Genomic DNA, 20,759 nt, shown 5'->3' with positions numbered 1-20,759 from the left:
TCATCTGTTTCTGTGTGTACACAGAAGTGGAGAGTAATGCCCATTCTACATTTTCCATACCCTTGCTTTTCCCTAGGTCTCCACCATGACTGCAGTTACTGGAAGAATAGCTAGAGCCGCAAACCTAAGGTCAGCATAGCGGACAGTGGCATGGAGCTCACATTAGCTCACCACTGTTTCTTGCCCTTCAGGTAAACCTCATGAGTTGGCTTGCCTCCTTGACAAAGCTCCAATAGCCCAGAACAGAAAGCTTCCTTTTCCCCTGACACCGCCTTTGCCTTTCCAGTTTGCTCCTTTCGAAGGAAAGATGGTGAGATGTATGCTAGCAGGGTATTTTTCTGCCGTTTTTTGCTTTAAAATGAAACATATGTGTGTGCGTGTTTGTGTGGTGTAGGGATTGTGTCCTGGCCCTGGTCCTGCCAATAACTTAGCTGCGTGGGGTTGGGCAGGTCACCAACCTGCCAATTAGGGTCACCTGGCCCTAATTTCTACACATAAATATAGAGCATTAGACAAGCTGATATTTCTCCAACATTTTATGATTCTATGCACTACCACAAGCGTATCCTTAAGAGGTAACTTGGCGGGCTTGAATCTCACCCTTTAGTGTAACAGTCTGTGCATGAGGCCCTCTTCTAAATTCCCTCTTCTGGGTTTAACATTAAGCACAATGAAACCTTCCTACAGCAAATTCATCCTAAAGGGACTGAGGTTATTGATGCATAGAAAGTGAAGTCTTCAGCAGGTTTGCTCCTTTTCAATAAATAAAGAGCATGTGTCTTTCTAAACAGATATCTATCCCGTTAACTGCTTTGATAAGAGTAACTAAATGTGAAAGCACACACTGGAAATGAAGCACTAGTCTTCTTTATTTCAAATTCCTGATTTATTTCTCACGCATAGTAGTAAGCAAAAACGTTTACTTCTTCCCAAAATGATTTGAACGTTTACACTTTTAATGTTCGTTAAAGTTTTGTTTTTTCTCAAGATAAAGAGTCTTTCTCTGAGCTATTTGCACATGCTGAAATGGGGGGAAATGACCGTCAAGTATGATGCTTCTCAATCAACAATTGCCCTCTGTGGGGGATGGTATTTCAGAAATTCTTGGAAATAATAAAGTTTGAAAAGTCATATCTAGACTTTTACACTAAAAAAAAAAAAAAAATCCTCTTGTTTTGATAACACAAATTACATCTATCTAAGCTTGCTAAAATCAGAGCCAGGGAGGATAAGCAGAAAAAAGGTTGTGGTAATACTTGCTGTTGCTTACCTATTTCCTCCTCCTTCCTTAGTAAAAGCTTTTTCTTCCCCGTGGCAACATCCCCAGACAATGGAACACAATGAGCTCAAACCTCTCAGAACGCCTCTTCCCAGCCTCTCTCTCTCGCAGTGAGAAGTGGCCATGGAGGTAGTTCTGGCTGTTGGGGTCACTGCTGGGTGACTCTGGAAGGCCTGCGGCTGGCTGTGCATCCTCTACCCAGCTTCCTGCCTTTATAGTTGACACTGTGCGGGGAGCTTCTGCTGCCTTCCTGTGACCTCCTGGGGTAGCTCCACAGCCAAGGATGAACGACCCTGGCTTTTCCATAACACTTGCAAGTTGCTAAATTTCAGAAAAACAGGTCTTCAATATGTAATATTTGGGACTTACACTAAAAAGTTATTTATATGAAATTCAAATTTAACTGTATGCCCTCTAATTTTCTTTTTGGTTTTTTCCCCCTAAATCTGACAACTCTAACCCTAATCCTAACTCTAACTCTAACCCATAATTCTTGGTTATGTAAAAAGAATAAACCCCAATAAGCTACTATTAGTCAAGTAACACGTTGCTTGCATGTGAATTCATTCCTGACATAGTAGTAATTTATAACAAGTACCCAACAATTATTGTGTTCATTATGTGCCAGACACTGTGCTAGTTAGCAGGGGTGTGTTTGTAATTAAGTCACAGAGGTAGGTCCTGCCTTCAAGCAGCTTGCAGTCTAGCTGGAGAGACAGCCACTAAATAAGTGATTCTGTAAGCAGCAGTATAACTACAATTGTGATTAACGCTTTGAAGGAAAAGTAGAACTTTGAGAGCACCTATGAGGGCGGGGCAAGGAGGAGGGAATCGTCTGAGAAGCAGCATTTTAGGGGTGAGCTGAAGGAGGAGTAGGAGTTAGCAGACTAATTGGAGGGAAGGGTCGTAGAAGTTTGCTCTAAGTATCAGGAGCAGCACATGAGCCCGCTGTGAAGCAGGAAGGGTCCTGGTAAGTTTGAGGAGAGGAGGGCCCAATGGCTGAACAGCAGTGGGTCGAGTGACTGGAAATGAGGGTAGAGAGGCACTCATAAGCTAGATCAGGGAATGTCTTGGGGGCCATATTAAGGATTGTGAACTTTATCCTTACTCTCCACTAAACCCACACTAAGCACTGTTGATATCCCCTTCTTATAAAGAGGAAATATAGACTTTAAATGCTTTGATCAAAGACATATAGCTATTAAAAGGATGAACTGTAATTTGAGCCCAGATTTTTTTGTTTTTCAGTGTGTGTGACCAAAAAACCCCCTAGTCATCACAGAGAGCAAGCTAGTTACAAATTTCTAAGTTCTGAGTGCTGATCAGATGAGTCTGTAGAGAATGTTTAAAGTTAATGTAAGAATATATTTTATATTTGTAAGGACTGAGAGGGTGTGAGCAATCTATCTATTATTAATAAATAACAAGTTGATCAATAATTTAAATTCCAGCATTGAATGAGGCCTCAAAAAAATTATACGATTATACAGATCTCCTGTTGTGCTTTTCAATGAAAGCTCCCCTGTATTACATATCACTGAAGTAACTGTAACTTATTTCTGCTATTTTAGACCAATGGTTTGACAAAAACAAAATAAAACATGCACATAAAAAACCTTATTTGTAACAAAGTCTCAACGTAAGTGACACAAATGATTCAGTGGTTTCAGACACATATAAAAAACTGTAACAGCAGCAACAAGGACAAAACACAAAAAGATACTGTTGCAAACTGTTGATTTATTCAATATGATTACCAATATGACTACTCCTGGTAATCCCATTATTTGTAGGAGGTGGGCGTTGGTATGGGATGGTAACCAATATTTTTAAAAAATTAAAAATAGAAAAATATCAAGAGTACATTGTATGTGAGGTAAATATTTTATGATTCTTGATATGATACATGCAACACATATAGACAATACACACAAACACACACATCAATAGATTACATATATACTGGATTGTGATCTATATCTTATTCCTTACTCTGGGTCCCATACAGAAGAGTTTGACAATCCCTGGTCTAGAGAAACTGACTCACTCTTTGTGAACTATGCTGTATCTTGTACTTCCTGGAGTGAGAACAAAGTTAAGGTAAATTCCTGTCCATAGTCATGGATAACTACTTACTTTTCCATGTGTTAAGGAAATCATGTGTGATAGAACAAACAGAGAAACAAACAAACAAAACAACAGGCTGTCATCGTACCGAAGTACACATTGTATCTTGGTTAAGGTTCTTGCATAGATTCCTTTGAATTTCCTAATTCACTCCAGGAAGGATTCAGTGCATTCCAACTTTACGCTGTCACTTGCAGACCTGGGGAATAATTATAAATAGAAAAGAAATTAATGGAGAATTCCAATTGTCATTTTATTAAATCTTCACACTAACATCTAAGGGTGTTAAGATTACAGGGATTCTGGGGCAAGAAATGCTGGTTTTCTGTAAAGAACTAAATAGAGTCCAAGTCTCATTCATTTAATCCTTGCGTTACATTTAAGCCTATTTTCAGCTATCAGATATCCAATATCATTTGCAATTGGTATAATAATCCTTGACTTCAAGGAATGAAATAATTTGAGAACTAGAAGAATAACACAAAAGGTGGCTGGTACAGTCGAATTCTTGTTTTGGAATGTTATCCTTGGTTTGAGGAAAGAAGTATTTTTACCTTCAATCTTTATTTTTTTAATATTTTTTTATTTTTTTAAAGTAAGGAAGCCTTGCTGAATACTTAGTGACTTTGGCTTAGAAACTCAGTGATAAGCCTACCGCATTCTTATTACACATCTCATGCTGGAAAAGCACACCTATTTTAGGATACTATTTAATCTTTGAAGCATGTAAAATATAAAAATGATTATACTCTTTGACCAAGCAAGTGCTACTTCTGAAAAATTTTAATATAATTCAAGAAGAAGAAAACCAGCAATTTGTGCAGATATTTTTACCGCATGTTATTTGCCAATGTAAAAAACTTTCTAACAACACAAAATATCCAACAATTGGGAAATGGTTCAATAATTTTGTTAATTTGGATATTATACTATATAATTATACTACTATTACTTTATAACTGGAAACTATTTTAAATTCAATATAGAAAAATATCCCCCCAAATTCATTTTATTAAATTTTTATTTTGCAATGTTTGTTCCTTTGATTTGACATCTTTCTTCTGTAGTAAGATGTCACTGTCAGGTCTTATAATTTACTTTTAACGAGCAAAACAGAACTCAGCCTTGAATCCTTCAACTGGGAGAACTATTTACTTTTATTCAGTTTCATTACATAATGGACTCTATAAAGCTTATTAAATATTAAATACTAATTTAAAAACAAAAGTAAGCATGGCAATTACCTATGTAAACCACGTAACCATATAAAAGACTGACGTGAACAGCAAAAACATTGGATATGTACTTATCAAAATGTTAACAGTGATGATTGGTGGGAATATAGGTGATTATTTTCTCCCTAAAAGATTAAAATTTTAAAAAAATTATTATGTTTTTATAATGAGATGAAAATAAACATTTTATTTAAAGGGAGTTTGAATGTTCCTGGTAGCTAGAGCTGCCTTGTCATAGGGAGAATAGGTAATGATTAAATTTTGCCTCAAAGTCTGGATTTAAATAAGGATTAAATTAAACATATAACTTTATAAACTTACTCTCCTGGGTCATTTGTTTCATTAATAATTAAATTCAATCTTTGTTGTTTGCCTTTCGTTATTATTACTTAATCACAATTATGATTCTATATGCTTAGAATAGAAAATTAGTTGAACGGTTTATGACATGCTATCAGAAGCTTGAGGTGTAGTTAACTGAAACATTTGAAAGGTCTCCTGGCTAGCTCAGACCCATACTGAGGGTTAAATCAGGCTACGCTGAGGATCCCTCCAGGCTGGCTTTGGCAGGTACTGTGGTTGGAAGAACTGGGAAATGTGATGTGTTATGAATAATGCAGTAACTTATTTATGCAACTGGAAAAAAACGAACATAGATCTTGGAGGCAGGAAAAGCTGATCTTCTTTGGGTTTTACATCTCTTCTAACATTTTGCTATTATGTTTTTCTCTTTAAGCTTTATGCAATATCTTGAACACAAGCAAGATAGCCTTACAAGGAATACTTTCTTACAAACCTCTAGGATGTAGGCAAGGAAAGAGGAGGGTGTCACACACATGGAAATGTACTTTCCTGTGGGCTTTAAGCCCTCATCAAAACATGTCAGCTATTCTTGGGCCTTGGACCAGATGGCACAAGCTGGCACTTGGTATGGAATTAGGTGCAATTTGCCTGAGCTACACGATCAAGGCTCCTTCATTTTTTTATAAATAAATAAATAAATAAATTTATTTAGTTGCGGCGAGCGGGGGCTACTCTTCGTTGTGGTGCGCGGGTTTCTCATTGCGGTGGCTTCTCTTGTTGCGCAGCACGGGCCCTAGGCGCACAGGCTTCAGCAGTTGTGGCACGAGGGCTCCAGAGCGCAGGCTCAGTTGCAGCTCAGGGGCTTAGTTGCTCCGCAGCATGTGGGATCTTCCCAGACCAGGGATCGAACCCATGACCCCTGCATTGGCAGGCGGATTCTTAACCACTGTGCCACCAGGGAAGTCCCAAGGATCCTTTATTTTTATCAGCAGGTGGATCATAAGGGCAAACTTCAACGTATGACTTGGTCATTAAAGGAAAATTGGACCCAAGCATTAGCCATTATTGAGAGGATGGAAAGGTATAGGTGTCCAACTGCTGAAACACCCAATAAGTATCTTATCAAGGTCAGCAAGGGAGCCAATAACTCTCAGAGAAGTGGCTCTGGCTCAGGTGCTATCGTTTACAAACGCTGAGCCCCTGTCTTCACACTACACTCTGTATCCACTTATGCTGGTGCCTGAGCTTCATTATGGGAGGTCTATCAGAGTAACATGGCAGGGGTGAGCAGGCATACCTGAGCAGGCAAGGATTTTTTTTTTTTTTTTTGAACATCTTTATTGGAGTATAATTGCTTTACAATGGTGTGTTAGTTTCTGCTTTATAACAAAGTGAATCAGCTCCTGGCAAGGATTTTAAGTTCCACTTAAAGGAAGAAATTTTAATATGGTCCTGAAATTTCTTTAAATAGGTTCATGCCTACATGAAGGGCTGATCCTGAAACTGGGAGGGTGTCAGGATCAATGAGCTGCCTGGCTGGGCTTAGACTGCTAGTCAGATAGGAATTTACTGAGGGCGTAGGAAATCTAATTCTTATTGAGAGATTTTGAGATTTGGACTGGGGGATTTGCTTCTCACCAAAAGAGCATGTAACATTCTTCACTGCCAAAGTGACTCATACTGTCATCTCTTGAGCCAGCTGATGATTGCATTTTGTATGTTAGCCATGAAAACCCTTTTAGTTCAAACAGTTCCAATGAAACAGCTAGATCTATAGTTTTGTTTTCTCAGCACACTTTGTCATCCTTCTTCTTCTGCTTTCTACCTCCTGCCCTGCTTTCCCTTGGGGAATTTCTCCCCTTAAGTCAGGAGGCCTTAGGAGAGGTACTCAACTACAAGATAAGTACACGATCCAGTCCTAGCCAATCAGAATAAACCATCTCCCCAGGCATAGTGATTGGTTTAGCAAAAGTCATGTGACCCAAGCAGGACCAATCAAAATCTTTCCTGGGACTTTTCAGCTGGGCTAAAATGGAAAACTGCTTTAAAAAATGTTCAAAATAAAGAATTTTAAACATATGCAAAACTAGTGAGAATAATATATAGACGCTCCCCTGTACTCAACACCCAGCTTCAACATTTATCAACTCATAGACAATCTTGAAAAAGAATAAACTGTCTTTTTACTGGGGCTGTTGGACCTAGGAGGATGGTGCTTCCAAAAGACATCATATCTGTCAGTGGAGAGAGACTGACTTCAAAATGTACCCAAACAGAAAACGAAATTGAGGCAAAACCATGAGGACCCCATTTGAGCTCCTTAATACAGCTGAGCCTGAAGCCGCTGTCACTCCTGTACTTTCTTTCTGCTTAAGCCAGATTTAGGAGGATTTCTGTCACTTGCAAAATGTATTGTCTGATATGAAAACCTTGAAGAAACACTCAGTAAGTAATTTTTAAAATCTTTTGTTTATTTTGGGAAATAGAATTTATGAAAAATCTTTAGGAGGAATAAATGAGAAAGGGAACTCTATACATATTAAAAGAAGATCACCAGCATTTTAACTTCACTAGACTCAAAGGATAATTTCAGTCCCATTGAAATAACAGCCATCTACTAAAAATTTTAAACTAAATAACATAAATATCATTAAGAGATATTACAAAGGGTGAATATTTTCACCCTTAAAAAAAACTCACAAAGTAATCAAGTCCCTAGACCCATTCAGAGTGTCTGATTCTGTACTATCTTCAAAGCAATGCATGAATAGATACAATCACTCCTACATTAGCTTTCTGGTATACCATTCTTGGGTATGTAATGAACTATTTCTCCCGGCTGCTCCTTCACAATCCACTTTGATTGGACAATACTTACACTTTTGCTTTGCTAGTTCTTGTATTAGGTCTTCATACACTTGTGAAAAGAGGTCCTCTTCAGATTTTGTTCCATCTAGGTAAACTGAGAAGGGGAAAAGAGAGCAGTTCAAATGCTAACAGGCTTATTAATACAGGATGCTTACTCTGGCACTTGGCATCTCTTGAGAACACCAATAGGTTTAACCAAAGAACCCAGGAATATAACTTAAAAAGAAATTAATAGCCATTAAAGAGAGAAATATATCACAGTCAGGTACAACGGGTAAGAAATTTTGATTTATTGCAGAGAAAATTCAAACTAGCTGATGTGAAAATTGAAAGAAAAAAAAAAAGAAAGAAAGAAACAGAGTTAAGTGGCACTGTGCATATGGCACTTTAGGAGCACTGAAGAGGTCCTTTCTCAAAACAACCATTTATGGAATTCCCTGGCAGTCCACTGGTTAGGACTCCAGGTTCAATCCTGGTCCGGGAACTAAGCTCCCACAAGCTGCACAGCATGGCAAAAAAAAAAAAAAAAAGAAAGAAAAAGAAATCACTTAAGGGAGTAGTTCTTGAACTTACTTATACATCAGGATCACCTGTGAAGCTTCTTAAACCATGCAGGGGTCTGAGTTCACATATGTACTGAATCTGAATTCTCCAGGCCCATGAGATATATATTTTTAACAAAACTGGCATAGTCAGTTTGGGATAAAAAGTAGGAGTTATGTAGGTTAAAGGAAAGAAAGGGCCTTCTAGGCAGAAAACTGCAGCGGTAGGGAGGTAAGAGGAACTTTGTCTGTTAAGGAAAAGATGCTCAGTGTGGAAAGGCTACAATGTGGGGAGGCAGGAACAGTATAGAGATGAGATTGTAGAGCTGTGCCTTAGTCTTTAGTGGCCTTGAGGTCTGGCTGTTTGGATTTTATCCTGAAGGGCTGGAGACTCTTTGAAGGTATTTAAGCAAGGTAGGAGCATGGTTGGATTTGCATTTTAGATGGAGAGAGAGAGAGGGGTAGTAAGAAGAAGACATCCCTGCAACCAATGGTCCATGTTGGAAGTGGTGTGGTCAGAATGTCACGAGAGGCTCTGTGGATGGGGAAGAGGGGTTGAACTGGACTGAAGACAGGATCATAATAGCCGCCAGATCATGGAGAGGCCCTGTGTGCTTTCTGTAGCTACCAAAGAGGTCACGAGGCTTCTCACAACATACGCAACTCCCTTTATTCTGAAAAGATACGTCAGTTTTGATTGCTCTACCCCATCCAAAACCCTTCTCTCTCCAGCATCCTACATCTTCTCCATGTGGTACTCTATATCCCAAGGATCCGTTCTTGGCCCAGGCCCATAGATCCAGATATTTATTTCTAAATCACTGCTTTAAGTCCCTCAGGCATCTCAACTTCATTACGTGCAAAACAGACTCGCATTCCTCCTTGCAAATCTGCGACTCCTTCACTTTTTCCTATTTTCTGAAATAATGCCTGCCAATTCCTAAGCTGTTGTCCTTGCCACCTCAGTTGCCTGCACCATCCATGTCTATCCTATCATGCAGTTCTTCTGAGTACATATGTCCAATATTGCACCCTCTACATCTACCCTTCACATAGCCAGAGGGATCTTACTAAAACAAAAATTGTATATCTACCACATCCTTGTATAAAGCCTCTCTGTAGAGGGCTTCCCACTTTCCTTAGGATAATGAACTAAGTCCTTAACTGGTCTATGGCCTTGCAGGGTTTGGACCCTTCCTGTATCAGCAACATCACCTCTTGCCTTGGCTTTCTCTACCACAACCTTCCTTCTGGTGCCCCCTGGTCTTTTCATGCACCATACCCACCATCTGGGGTAACCGTCTATCTCCCCAAGTTACCTCCCTTTGTCCAGTTAAATCTATCATGTGGTTTAAATATGGCTTCCTCAAGGAAGCCTTCCTGGATTGCTGAGACTTGGGCAGTCCCCCTGAAGCTCAGTGTCACAGTATTCAGCACAGCTAAAAAGGATAATCTTGTGCATCATCCATTTAACATCCATTTTCCTGATAGAATGCTGGTTCATAAGAGTAGAGACTGAGTCTGCCTTATTTCCCTTGATATCACCAGGGCAGTGCCTTGTACACGGAAGGCATTCAATCAATATTTGTTGAATGAATGACCATCTAGAAGTTGACAAACTTTGACAAGAGCCATAGAGAGAGAAACAGAAGGCAGGAGAGCCAGTGTGGAAAAGGGGGAGCCCAGAGTGTTCTAGCTTAAAGTGTCCTCTTATAATCTAATACATGAGAAAAATGCCTTCTAAAGTCCTTTCTTTTGTGTACTTTGAGGCAATGACAAGTAAAAAGCCTTCCGTGGAGGGAAAAAAAAGGCACTTACCGATTTCCCATGAGATGTTCTCCATTTCTTTTCTGTGCTTTAGATACATGGGCCACACGTGGCCCTCAAAGTACCCTGGGGTGTCTGGAGGCTCGTAGATCCTTGTACTATCAAAATACGTAGGAAACTTTATGTTGACATAAACACAATTGATAAAGTAAAATAATGGTCAGGACAACGGGGAAATCACCCAGAGACTGAGTCTAAACAGGATTAAGACTACACTTTTTAGACTCAATGCCAGTTACAAAGACAACACCCAATGGATTTAGTCCCCTGATCTAAAAAATGAACTCTGTAATTCACTGACTACCATTCATAATTATTTTTCCCCCCTCTAGTGATTTATAAAAGAAGTGAGAGACAAATATTAATGTAAATAATGATAGAGACACTGATATGTTGTAGTAAGCTTTAATCGGTGTTCTCTGTGGCTGTAGCAGCATACAGGTCCCCTAAATTAAAACCATAATCAACATGGGATTGCTTCATATGAAGATTCAGGAAGGATGAGCCAAATAGCTTGTACAAGAGCCTTTTCTTAGAAAAGTAATTTGCATTACTCCATGTGGGTGACCATTTATGGAAAAAGGTCTTGCTCTTTGTATGAAGAATTGAGGCTTCCCTTGCTTGAAAAATGACATATACACATTGCTCAATAATGCTGTTTCCTTGTTTTTCCTAAAGTTTCTCTTTTGAATTACAATCCACAAAGGCAATTTCAAAACTTACCTCCTCCTCCTCTTACATTCTTCATACGGAATGGTCAGAAAATAGCTTCTATTCCATATAGTGTCAAGGGGCCTAAATTAACAGCATATTTAGTGCACAAAGTTTTTTTCCCCATTCATTCAGAGTCCATATTAGAGTGGGGAATGCTTACTTATAATTATAGAGAAGGAAACCTTCGATAATTAAGATGGGAATTTCCTCAGTGTTTCCCCTGTCTGTTGATGCCAGAGGGTGTGCTGCGCTTTCCATCCAGCAGGAAATGGCGGACATCATTTCCTCCATGTTAAGTGCTTCAAGCACTTCAAACAAGCACACAAAAAAATGAAATCAATACAACAAAAGTTTTACGCTGTGGCTTTTTATGATGAGTATAGCCAATGGTCTATAAATATATAAAATAACACTATTTTATTTACCCTTCAAAACACCTAATTAGGGACTTCCCTGGTGGTCCAGTGGTTAAGAATCTGCCTTCCAATGCAGGGGACACAGGTTCGATCCCTGGTCTGGGAACTAAGATCCCACATGCTGCAGGGCAACTGAGTCTGAGCGCTCTAGAGCCTGCGTGCCACAACCAGAGAGCTCACGTGCTGCAACTACTGAGCCCACATGCTCTAACTAGAGAGGAGCCCGCATGCCACAACTAGAGAGAAGCCCACGCACCACAATGCAGAGCCTGTGTGTCGCAACTAAGAGCCTGTGTGCCGCAGCTAAGACTAAAAAAACCCTAATTAACAAATATTTAGACAAAAAATATAAACTCCAATATTGATAAAGTGGTATGCTTGATATATTTTCATTCTGGAAAATTTTATTTATCTATTTATTTATTTTTGGCTGCATTGGGTCTTTGTTGCTGCACGTGGGCTTTCTCTAGTTGCAGCGAGCGGGGACTACTCTGTTGCGGTGCGTGGGCATCTCATCGCAGTGGCTTCTGTTGTTGCGGAACATGGGCTCTAGGTGTGTGGGCTTCAGTAGTTGTGGCTCTTGGGCTCTAGAGCACAGGCTCAGTAGTTGTGGCGCACAGGCTTAGTTGCTCCGCGGCATGTGGGATCTTCCCGGACCAGGGCTCAAACCTGTGTCCCCTGCATTGGCAGGCGGATTCTTAACCACTGCGCCACCAGGAAACTCCTGGAAAATTTTAAACATATACAAAAGTAGAGCAGAGTACAATGAACTCCCATGTCCCCAATACCAGCTTTGACAATTATAAACTCATTGCTTTATTTATAACTTCTATTCCCCCTTGACTATATAGAAGTTTAACATTTTTGGATGCCAAAATATTTATAAATTAGTTTGAAAGATATGACGCACTGGTGAAAATACCTGCAATGTATTTGGCAAAGAATGGATATCTTTAATATATAAAGAGCTCTTACAGATAAATAAGAGGAGGAAAATCATTAAAAGAATTTACAAAGGATACAAGTATGTCACATTCAAATTCTAAAATGTGCATACTTTTAGAGTTTACAGTTGTTAATGCTAGAAAAGTACCCTATAACAGTGATTCTCAAAGCATGCTATCTACGCTAGCAGCATCAGCATCATCTGAGAACTTATTAGAAATGCAAATTCTCAGCCCCACTCCAGAATGACTGAACTGAGCCATCTGGTCTTAAAGGTTTTTTAGTGGAAGGTTTTAAAATTATGAATTAATTCATTTAAAAGATATAGAGCTATTAAGATTTTCTCTTTTTTTCTGGTGTTTGTTTTGGTTAATTTGCATTTGGTAAGACTGTCAATTTCATTTAAGTTTTCAAATTTATTTGCATAAAATTCTTCATAATATCCTCATCTTTTTTTTTTTTTTTAAAGAACATGAGATGGCATGTATTTTAATTTTATTTATTTATTTATTTATTTATTTATTTATTTATTTATTTATTTATGGCTGTGTTGGGTCTTCATTTCTGTGCAAGGGCTTTCTCTAATTGCTGCAAGTGGGGGCCACTCTTCATCGCGGTGCGCGGGCCTCTCACTGTCGCGGCCTCTCTTGTTGCGGAGCACAGGCTCCAGACACGCAGGCTCAGTAATTGTGGCTTACGGGCCTAGTTGCTCCGCGGCATGTTGGATCTTCCCAGACCAGGGCTCGAACCCGTGTCCCCTGCATTGGCAGGCAGATTCTCAACCACTGCGCCACCAGGGAAGCCCCTATCCTCATCTTTTTAATGTTTGTAGGATTTGTAGTGATAGTAACCTTTTTGGTTTTGATATATGTAATTTGTGCCTTCTCTATTTTTTTTATTGATCAGTCTTGTTTAATTTTTTTGAGGATCACTCAGATTCTTCAATCTGTAGGTTTATGTCTTATGCCAAATTTGAGATGTTTTACATCATTACTTATTTGAATACTTTTTCAGCACCACACTCCTCCCCTCCTTCTGAGCTTCCAATGATATAAATGTTAGATCTTTCATTATTGTCCCACATTTCTGTTCATTTTTTTTTTTTTGGGCTGCTTTGTGTCTTCATTGCTGCGCGCGGGTTTTCTCTGGTTGCGGCGAGCGGGGGCTACTATTCGTTGCGGTACACAGGATTCTTATTGTGGTAGCTTCTCTTGTTGCAGAGCACAGGCTCTAGGCACATGGGCTTCAGTAGTTGCAGCACGCAGGCTCAGTGGTTGCGGCATGCAGGCCCTAGAGCATGTGGGCTTCAGTAGTTGTGGCACATGGGCTCAGCAGTTGCAGTGTGAGGGTTCTAGGGCATGTGGGCTTCAGTAGTTGTGACGTGTGGGCTCAACAGTTGTGGCTCGCAGGCTCTAGAGAGCAGGCTCAGTAGTTGTGGTGCACGGGCTTATCTGCTCCATGGCATGTGGGATCTTCCCGGACCAGGGATTGAACCCTTGGAACCTGCACTGGCAGGTGGATTCTTAACCGCTGCACCACCAGGGAAGTCCCTCTGTTCATTTCTTTTCAGTCTACTTTCTCTTGCTTGTTCAGATTGAATAATTTCTATTGTTCTGTCTTGAAGGTCACTGATTCTTTCCTCTGTCATATTTATACTGCTGTTACACCCATCCAGTGAGTTTTAAAATTTCAATTATTGTATCAGTTTTCAGTTCTAAAATTTCTATTTGGTTCTTTTTCACATCTTCTCTTTCTTTGTTGAGGCTTTCTAATTTTTCACTTGATTCAAGAACGGTCACAAATGCTCACTGAAGCCTTTTTATGAATGCTGCTTTAAAATCCTTGTCAGAATTCCAGCATCTGTGTCATCACAGTGTTAGTGTCTAATTGTCTTTTCTCATTCAAGTTGAAAGTTGCCTGGTTCTTAATATGACAAATGATTTTTAGTCTCATCCTGGAAATTTTGGGTATTATGCTATGAGGCTCTGGATCCTATTTAATCTTTTTTTTTGCAGGCAGTGTCCCTGTTTAGGTGTAGTGTGCAGGTCCAGGTGGGGTGGATGTTCAGCTGCTTGCTGGGCCTCACCAATACTGAGGTGGGGGGTGACTGTGGGGGGAAAAGAGGAAAGCAGCATGTGGGTGTGGCTTCATTACAGCTCAGTGAGGATAGAAGTTCAGCTCTCAAGTGGGTCCTGCTGACAGTAGTTGACACTGCCTGGTTAAGGAAAGTGGAATGCCAACTAGCACCACCTCACACTGCCTTATTCGGTCTCTTTGCTGCCAGGTAGGTGTGGAAGTTCAGCTCCGTTCGGCACCACTGATATGATCCCTATGACGATGTGGAAAGCCAACTCACCATACCTTGCTGGTGCTGATGGGTCCAAAAGTCTAGCCCTCCATTGGGCCCTGCTAACACCATGAGGGGAGGTTGGTTCTTCCTTTTGTTTGCCTACAGTAATGTGGATATTATCAAAATAATTTTCTATTCTGTTAGGCCACCCTTTTTCTAGTCCTTTGACTATAGGGAACAGGTTTCTTGGGAGTTTTGGGTTGTACCTATTGATGGTTCCATGTTGTACACTTCTCCATCACCAATCACCCCCTTTCAGATATATGAGAGACAGACAAAAAACAAAAAACAAAAAACAAAAAACAAAAAAAACCCAGGAAACTCATAGCTACGTCATTCCTCAAGATCCAAAGTCCCCAGTCAGTCTGCTCTCTTCATCTTTCAGAGTCTTTCCTTTTTGTTGTATTCCATCCATGGTTTTTAGTTATAAGAGGGAGGAATAGCAAGGAATGGGGCCAAGCCATCTTGGCTGGAACCAGAAGTACCATCAGTTTTAATGTATTTCCACTATCATTCAGTTAAAAATATTTTCTAATTTTCATTGTGATTTATTCTGTGACCCATGGGATATACAGAAGTGTTTTGCTTCAGATAAAATGTGATGATGCCTGGGGGCTTCCCTGGTGGCGCAGTGGTTGAGGATCCGCCTGCCAATGCAGGGGACACGGGTTCGAGCCCTGGTCTGGGAAGATCCCACATGCCGCGGAGCAGTTGGGCCCGTGAGCCACAACTGCTGAGCCTGTGCGTCTGGAGCCTGTGCTCCGCAGCAAGAGAGGCCGCGATAGTGAGAGGCCCGTGCACCGCGATGAAGAGTGACCCCTGCTCGCCGCAACTAGAGGGGGCCCTCGCATAGAAACGAAAACCCAACACAGCCATAAATAAATTAATTAATTAAATTAAATTAAAATTTAAAAAAAAATGTGACGATGTCTGGAATTTGCTTCAAAATAATATAGAAGGCGCAGGTGGGTGAGGGTATAGATGAAATATAATTGGCCAAGAGTTCATCATTTTAAAAGCAGGATGGTGAATTCATGAGAGTTCATTATACTTTTCTGCCTTTCTTTGTATATGTTTAAAATTTTCCATAAGAAAAAGTTTTTAAGAATCAGACAAAAGGTACTGATTAATTTTCAAACACTTGGGAATTTAGTATTTACTCTTTTGCTATTGATTTCTAATTCAGTTCTCTGTGATTAGAAGATATCTCTATATTATTTCAATACATTGAAATGTATTAGGACTTGTTCCATGTCCTTGTGTATGCCTTCCATTTTGGTTAATGTTCCATGTGTTCTTGAGGAAAAAAATGGGTATTCTGCTGTTGTTGGGTACATGTTCTATATATGTTAGTTTGGTCAAGTTTGTTGTGTTGTTCAAATCTGTTAGACTCATAATTTTTGTCAGTTTGTTCCATAAGTTACTGAGGAAATTGTATTAAAGTCTCCCGCAATAATTATAGATTTGTCTATTTGTCCTCTTAGTTTTGTCAGTTTTTGCTTAATGTATTTTGAGGTCATATTATTAAGTGCATACAAATTTTAGATTGTTTTATATTCCAGTTGAATTGATTCATTGAGCTCTCTTTATCTCTAGTAATACTCTTTGCCTTAAATTTTACTTTGTCTGATATTAGTACAGTTATACTAATTTTCTTTCAGTAGGTATTTGCATGGTATATCTTTTTGTAGCTTTTACTATTTACTTTTCTATATCCTAATGTTTAAATATATCTCTTATAAGGAGCTAATAGCTGGCTTTTAAAAAAAATCCAGTCTGACAACTTTTGAGTATTTCATTTTAGTTAATTTAACTTAATATAGCTACTGATATGTTTGACTTAAGCTATCATTTTACTATCATCTTCTATTTTCCCACCATCCTTTGATATTTTAGTTCTGTTTTTTACTTCTTTTGCATTTATCAGCTATATTTTAATGATTCTACCTACTTATAAATGTGATAGCTATATACTTTATTACTATTGTTATTATTTTTTAAAATATTTAATTTATTTGCGGCAGGTGAGCTCCTTAGTTGTGGCGTGCAAACTCTTAGTTGAGGCATGCACGTGGGATCTATTTCCCTGAGCAGGGAACGAACCCGGGCCCCCTGCGTTAGGAGTGTGGGGTCTTAACCACTGTGCCACCAGGGAAGTACTGATAGCTATATACTTTAAAACTATTGTTTTGGTAGTTATCACAAAGATTTCAACATTACCTTGACTTACCTTAAATTTGTACATTTACCTAAAAAGTTCAGATTTCTCCTTAAGATAGATTCCTGGAAGTGGGACACTTGAACACATGGCATGAATATTTTACCATCTTTGGGACATGTGCTCAACCTCCTTTCCAGAAAAGGTTGTACCAATTTATATTCCCATCTACAAGTTTTTGTTTTATTTGGCCTATGCCATTACTAATTATTAATGTTTTAAAAATCTGTTTATTAGGTAAGTGAGGAAAAAATAAGTTATAATTCTTTGACTACTTTTCTTTTTTCTTTTTTAAAATTTAAAAAAAATTTGGCCACACTGTACAGTATGCGAGATCTTAGTTCCCCAACCAGGGATCGAACCCGGGTCCTGGCAGTGAAAGCGCCAAGTCCTAATCACTGGACCGCCAGAGAATTTCCTTGACTACTTTTGAGGTTGACTTTTTATTGTACATTTATTAATCATATAACCTTTTGCTTCTGTGAATAACTTATTCACATCATTGGACATTTTTCAATTGGGATATTAGTGTTTTTCTTATCAGTTTGTAAGAACTTATTTAGATTAGGAATAATTCTTCGTCAATTGTTGAAAACAGTTTTTCCTTGTTTAACTCTTACTTTGTAATAATCTTCCTTAATAACCTTTAGAAAAGGGGGAGAGAAGAAAAAAATATCCTGGCTGCAGCTCAAGACGCAAGAATAGATAGCCAGGGCTTCCCTGGTGGCGCAGTGGTTGAGAATCTGCCTGCCAATGCAGGGGACACGGGTTCGAGCCCTGGTCTGGGAAGATCCCACATGCCGCGGAGCAACTGGGCCCATGAGCCACAACTACTGAGCCTGCGCGTCTGGAGCCTGTGCTCCGCAACAAGAGAGGCCGCGATAGTGAGAGGCCCGCGCACCGCGATGAAAAGTGGCCCCCACTTGCCGCAACTAGAGAAAGCCCTCGCACAGAAACAGAAACGAAGACCCAACACAGCCAAAAATTAAAATAAATAAATAAATAAATAAATAATTAAAAAAAAAAAAAAAAAAAAGAATAGATAGCCAGTCAAGGATTTTGCCTCTCTTAAAACTATCATGTTTCTGTAAGAACTGATTACACAACATTTTTCCTCCAAGGTTATCAAAGTTAAAAATAAAGAACAAATTTTATGGCTCTTTAAGAGAGCTCTCTCTATTGCTAGTTTGCATAAGCACTCAATGATCATCTTGTTAATTATAAATGTTGCTAAGACCATTAAATATAGTTTACTAGTATGACATTCCTTTACAGGTCTATATAGATGTTTTTCTGATGGACTTTACTCCGCTGGCTTCAAAGCAGTGTTAGACTGGGCAAGAGGGTAAAGTGAATCCATCTAAAAAATATTCATTATTCTTTTTGAGCAGTGAAAAGACTCAGTACCTTGGTCACTGAGAAAGTAAGCTCAGAAGATAGATAGCCCTAAAGTTTGCTACAAGCAAGAGGAGTACACTAACAGAGGCCCACCTTACCCTACCTTCAAAAGAAAAATTTATTTTCCAATGTTTTCAGTTTTAACTATAAAAGTGGGGAAAAGGTTTCATTTATTTAAATAGCTGAACATAAATCAGAAACCCTTACAAAAGCATGCTTAAAGTACAGCAACATAATTTAAACTTATTTTGAGACTCTCTTCAGAGATAGCAAAGTTATTTGGGTTTGAAAAAAGAAACAAACATTATTGCATAATGTTTTGTAAGCTCATTTACTTACCATCATACTGAAGAAATCCATTTTCATCTGTCTCTATCTCAGACTCTGGCTGGAAAAATAATGAAGTACCCATAAAAACTGTGCAGTGCAGAAATAATACAATCATAGAGTGAAGAGTTGATAAACCTTTATTTTAACAAATGCTTTGGATGGTAAGGATAAATAAAATCAAAGATTAGCTCCCATAAGTGTGCCATCTAGTGGAGAACTAACACTACTGCACTGAGCCTCCCTTCACTACAAAAGCTCAATCACTCAGCAAACGCTTTTGGATGTAATGCAATTAACTTTGCTACTATAACTTCTTTTGGTTAAATAAATTATCTGAGAAGTTTTATAGATACCTTAAAGAAATTATCCTGAGATATGATACTGCAGTTTGGAAGGCGTTTCTGCAAATTCTTAGCCAGTGTTGTCTTCCCACCATTTGTCACACTGAACAACAAAAAAAGAAAACAAAGAAAAAAAATACCAAGAAAGAAGATGCATTAAAAGAACATAAAACATTTTACATTGATCTTAGAAAAAGGATATTTAAAACAATATGTAATATCTAAGAAAAAATTATTTCTTTCGTAGATAGGACTTTGTTGGCAAAAATCATAGGCTCAAGCAGATCTGATGCAACAAATGATAAGAAATAAGCTGGAAAGGATGGAGTAGAAAGGTAACTAATATTGGGCAAGCGAACTGCGTAATATTAAGACTTAAATTACAGCTATTATATTGGAAGCAAAAGGATTTTTTGTCTATGCTGAAACATTCACAAGGTTCACATGCCACACAGAGAATATGAGTAGCACACTTTAGTGCAAGTATATAAAACTGCACTTGGTCACTGGAATTTTGTTTCAATGCACAGTGAAGAAAAATGGAGGAGTGGCTTATTACAAGCCCACCTATCATGACTTTTCATCTCCTTTGGAATGCCTCCTTTTCCCCAATCTCTCTCCACTTTGGCGCTGGTTGGGAGGTCCATTGTAGCTTATCACATCCTGTCAGTTACTTGTCCCCTCTGGCTGGACTGTGACATCAAGGAGAATGGCGACCCTGACCAACTCCTCTGTGTATGTATCTAGTTTTCCAGTACCCAGAACCACGCATAGTTGGGGGGAAGCACTTCTCCACTCAGTCACTCAAAGAGTTTTTTTTTTTTTAATCTGGGGCTTATGTACTTCCAAAGAGTCTATGGACAGATTCGGGGTCTTTGTGAACTTGAAAGATATTATATCTTTATTTTCAATAAATTCTAACAGAATTTTGGCATTTCCTTTAATTAAAATATAAGTCACTAGCAACAGTATTATTAATAGTACCTGTGGCTTTTTCACCAACAGAAATCACAGACAGGTATTTTCATATCATGTTGCACTTGGGGAAGACATCTTGAAGTATCACTGACACTCTATTACTTCAAATTTACAGCAGCTTTTAGACTCACCACAGGACACTGTTATTTAGTGAGTTAACAAAGAAGCATGTGTATCATAATGCTACAAATTTGCTTTTAAAAATATTTTTATAACTATATTATTATCATAACTGGTTTCCTTTGTATTTCTGTATCTTATTTTGTGCATTTAAAACCACTACTCGGAGAAAGCAAGACTTCATCATACCACCAAATGTCTACAGCACAAAAAACTTCTGACTGCACATGAATTGTGCTTATTCTGAGGTAAGATGAATTGCAGTATGTTTATAATCTAGAAAGGGGAAAGGAACTTATTCATCAAAATTGTTTATTGGATATAATTCAATTATTAGCCAAATATCTTACACCTACAAAGTATTAATAGAAGAAACTTGATTCACACTTTTTTTGTTTTTTTGGGATTTTTTTGTTTGTTTTGTTTTTTCTGTTTAACCTTAGATCACACAATTGGGTAGGATATGGGCAATCTCCTTCAAAATGGAAAAGTGGGTGGGTATTACCCTATGCGCTGAGAAAATACTGTTAGGAGAATTTTTTTCCCCCTTTACTGAAAATGTCTGTAATCCATGTTGAATGCCCATAGTTTGATTATTGAATTTTGGTTTAAAATACACAGTAAACAGGTATAACTTTATTACAGTATGAGCAACCTGGCTAGAAAATGTATCATTTTCTAGACTTACCTCTTTAGTTAAGATCATGCAATTGAACCAACAGTAATTAGATCCCTTCTCACTGACTTAGCTAGAGCCAATGAGAAATA

General features: G+C 38.6%; 1 protein-coding gene across 2 annotated transcripts in view; it reads right to left on the bottom strand.

Annotated features, from left to right (window-relative positions):
* Window positions 1–2,999: 2,999 nt before the first annotated feature.
* NMRK1 (nicotinamide riboside kinase 1) overlaps window positions 3,000–20,759 on the bottom strand; it is a 33,397-nt gene continuing 15,637 nt past the window's right edge. The window contains exons 3-9 of one of the 2 annotated variants that reach the window (XM_068553462.1): window positions 18,906–18,996; window positions 18,562–18,610; window positions 11,056–11,203; window positions 10,905–10,976; window positions 10,173–10,279; window positions 7,823–7,906; window positions 3,000–3,605 (exon numbers count right to left, since the gene is read on the bottom strand). In XM_068553462.1, the coding sequence (XP_068409563.1) occupies window positions 3,586–3,605; window positions 7,823–7,906; window positions 10,173–10,279; window positions 10,905–10,976; window positions 11,056–11,203; window positions 18,562–18,610; window positions 18,906–18,996 (571 nt within the window). In that variant the 3' untranslated portion in view covers window positions 3,000–3,585. The remainder of the gene's footprint in view (window positions 3,606–7,822; window positions 7,907–10,172; window positions 10,280–10,904; window positions 10,977–11,055; window positions 11,204–18,561; window positions 18,611–18,905; window positions 18,997–20,759) is intronic. The other variant, XM_068553463.1, reaches the window with a different exon arrangement.

This window comes from Eschrichtius robustus, chromosome 10, assembly GCF_028021215.1.
Source record: "Eschrichtius robustus isolate mEscRob2 chromosome 10, mEscRob2.pri, whole genome shotgun sequence".
NCBI classification, from domain to species: domain Eukaryota; kingdom Metazoa; phylum Chordata; class Mammalia; order Artiodactyla; family Eschrichtiidae; genus Eschrichtius; species Eschrichtius robustus.
This window is presented reverse-complemented; position numbering and strand designations above follow the sequence as displayed.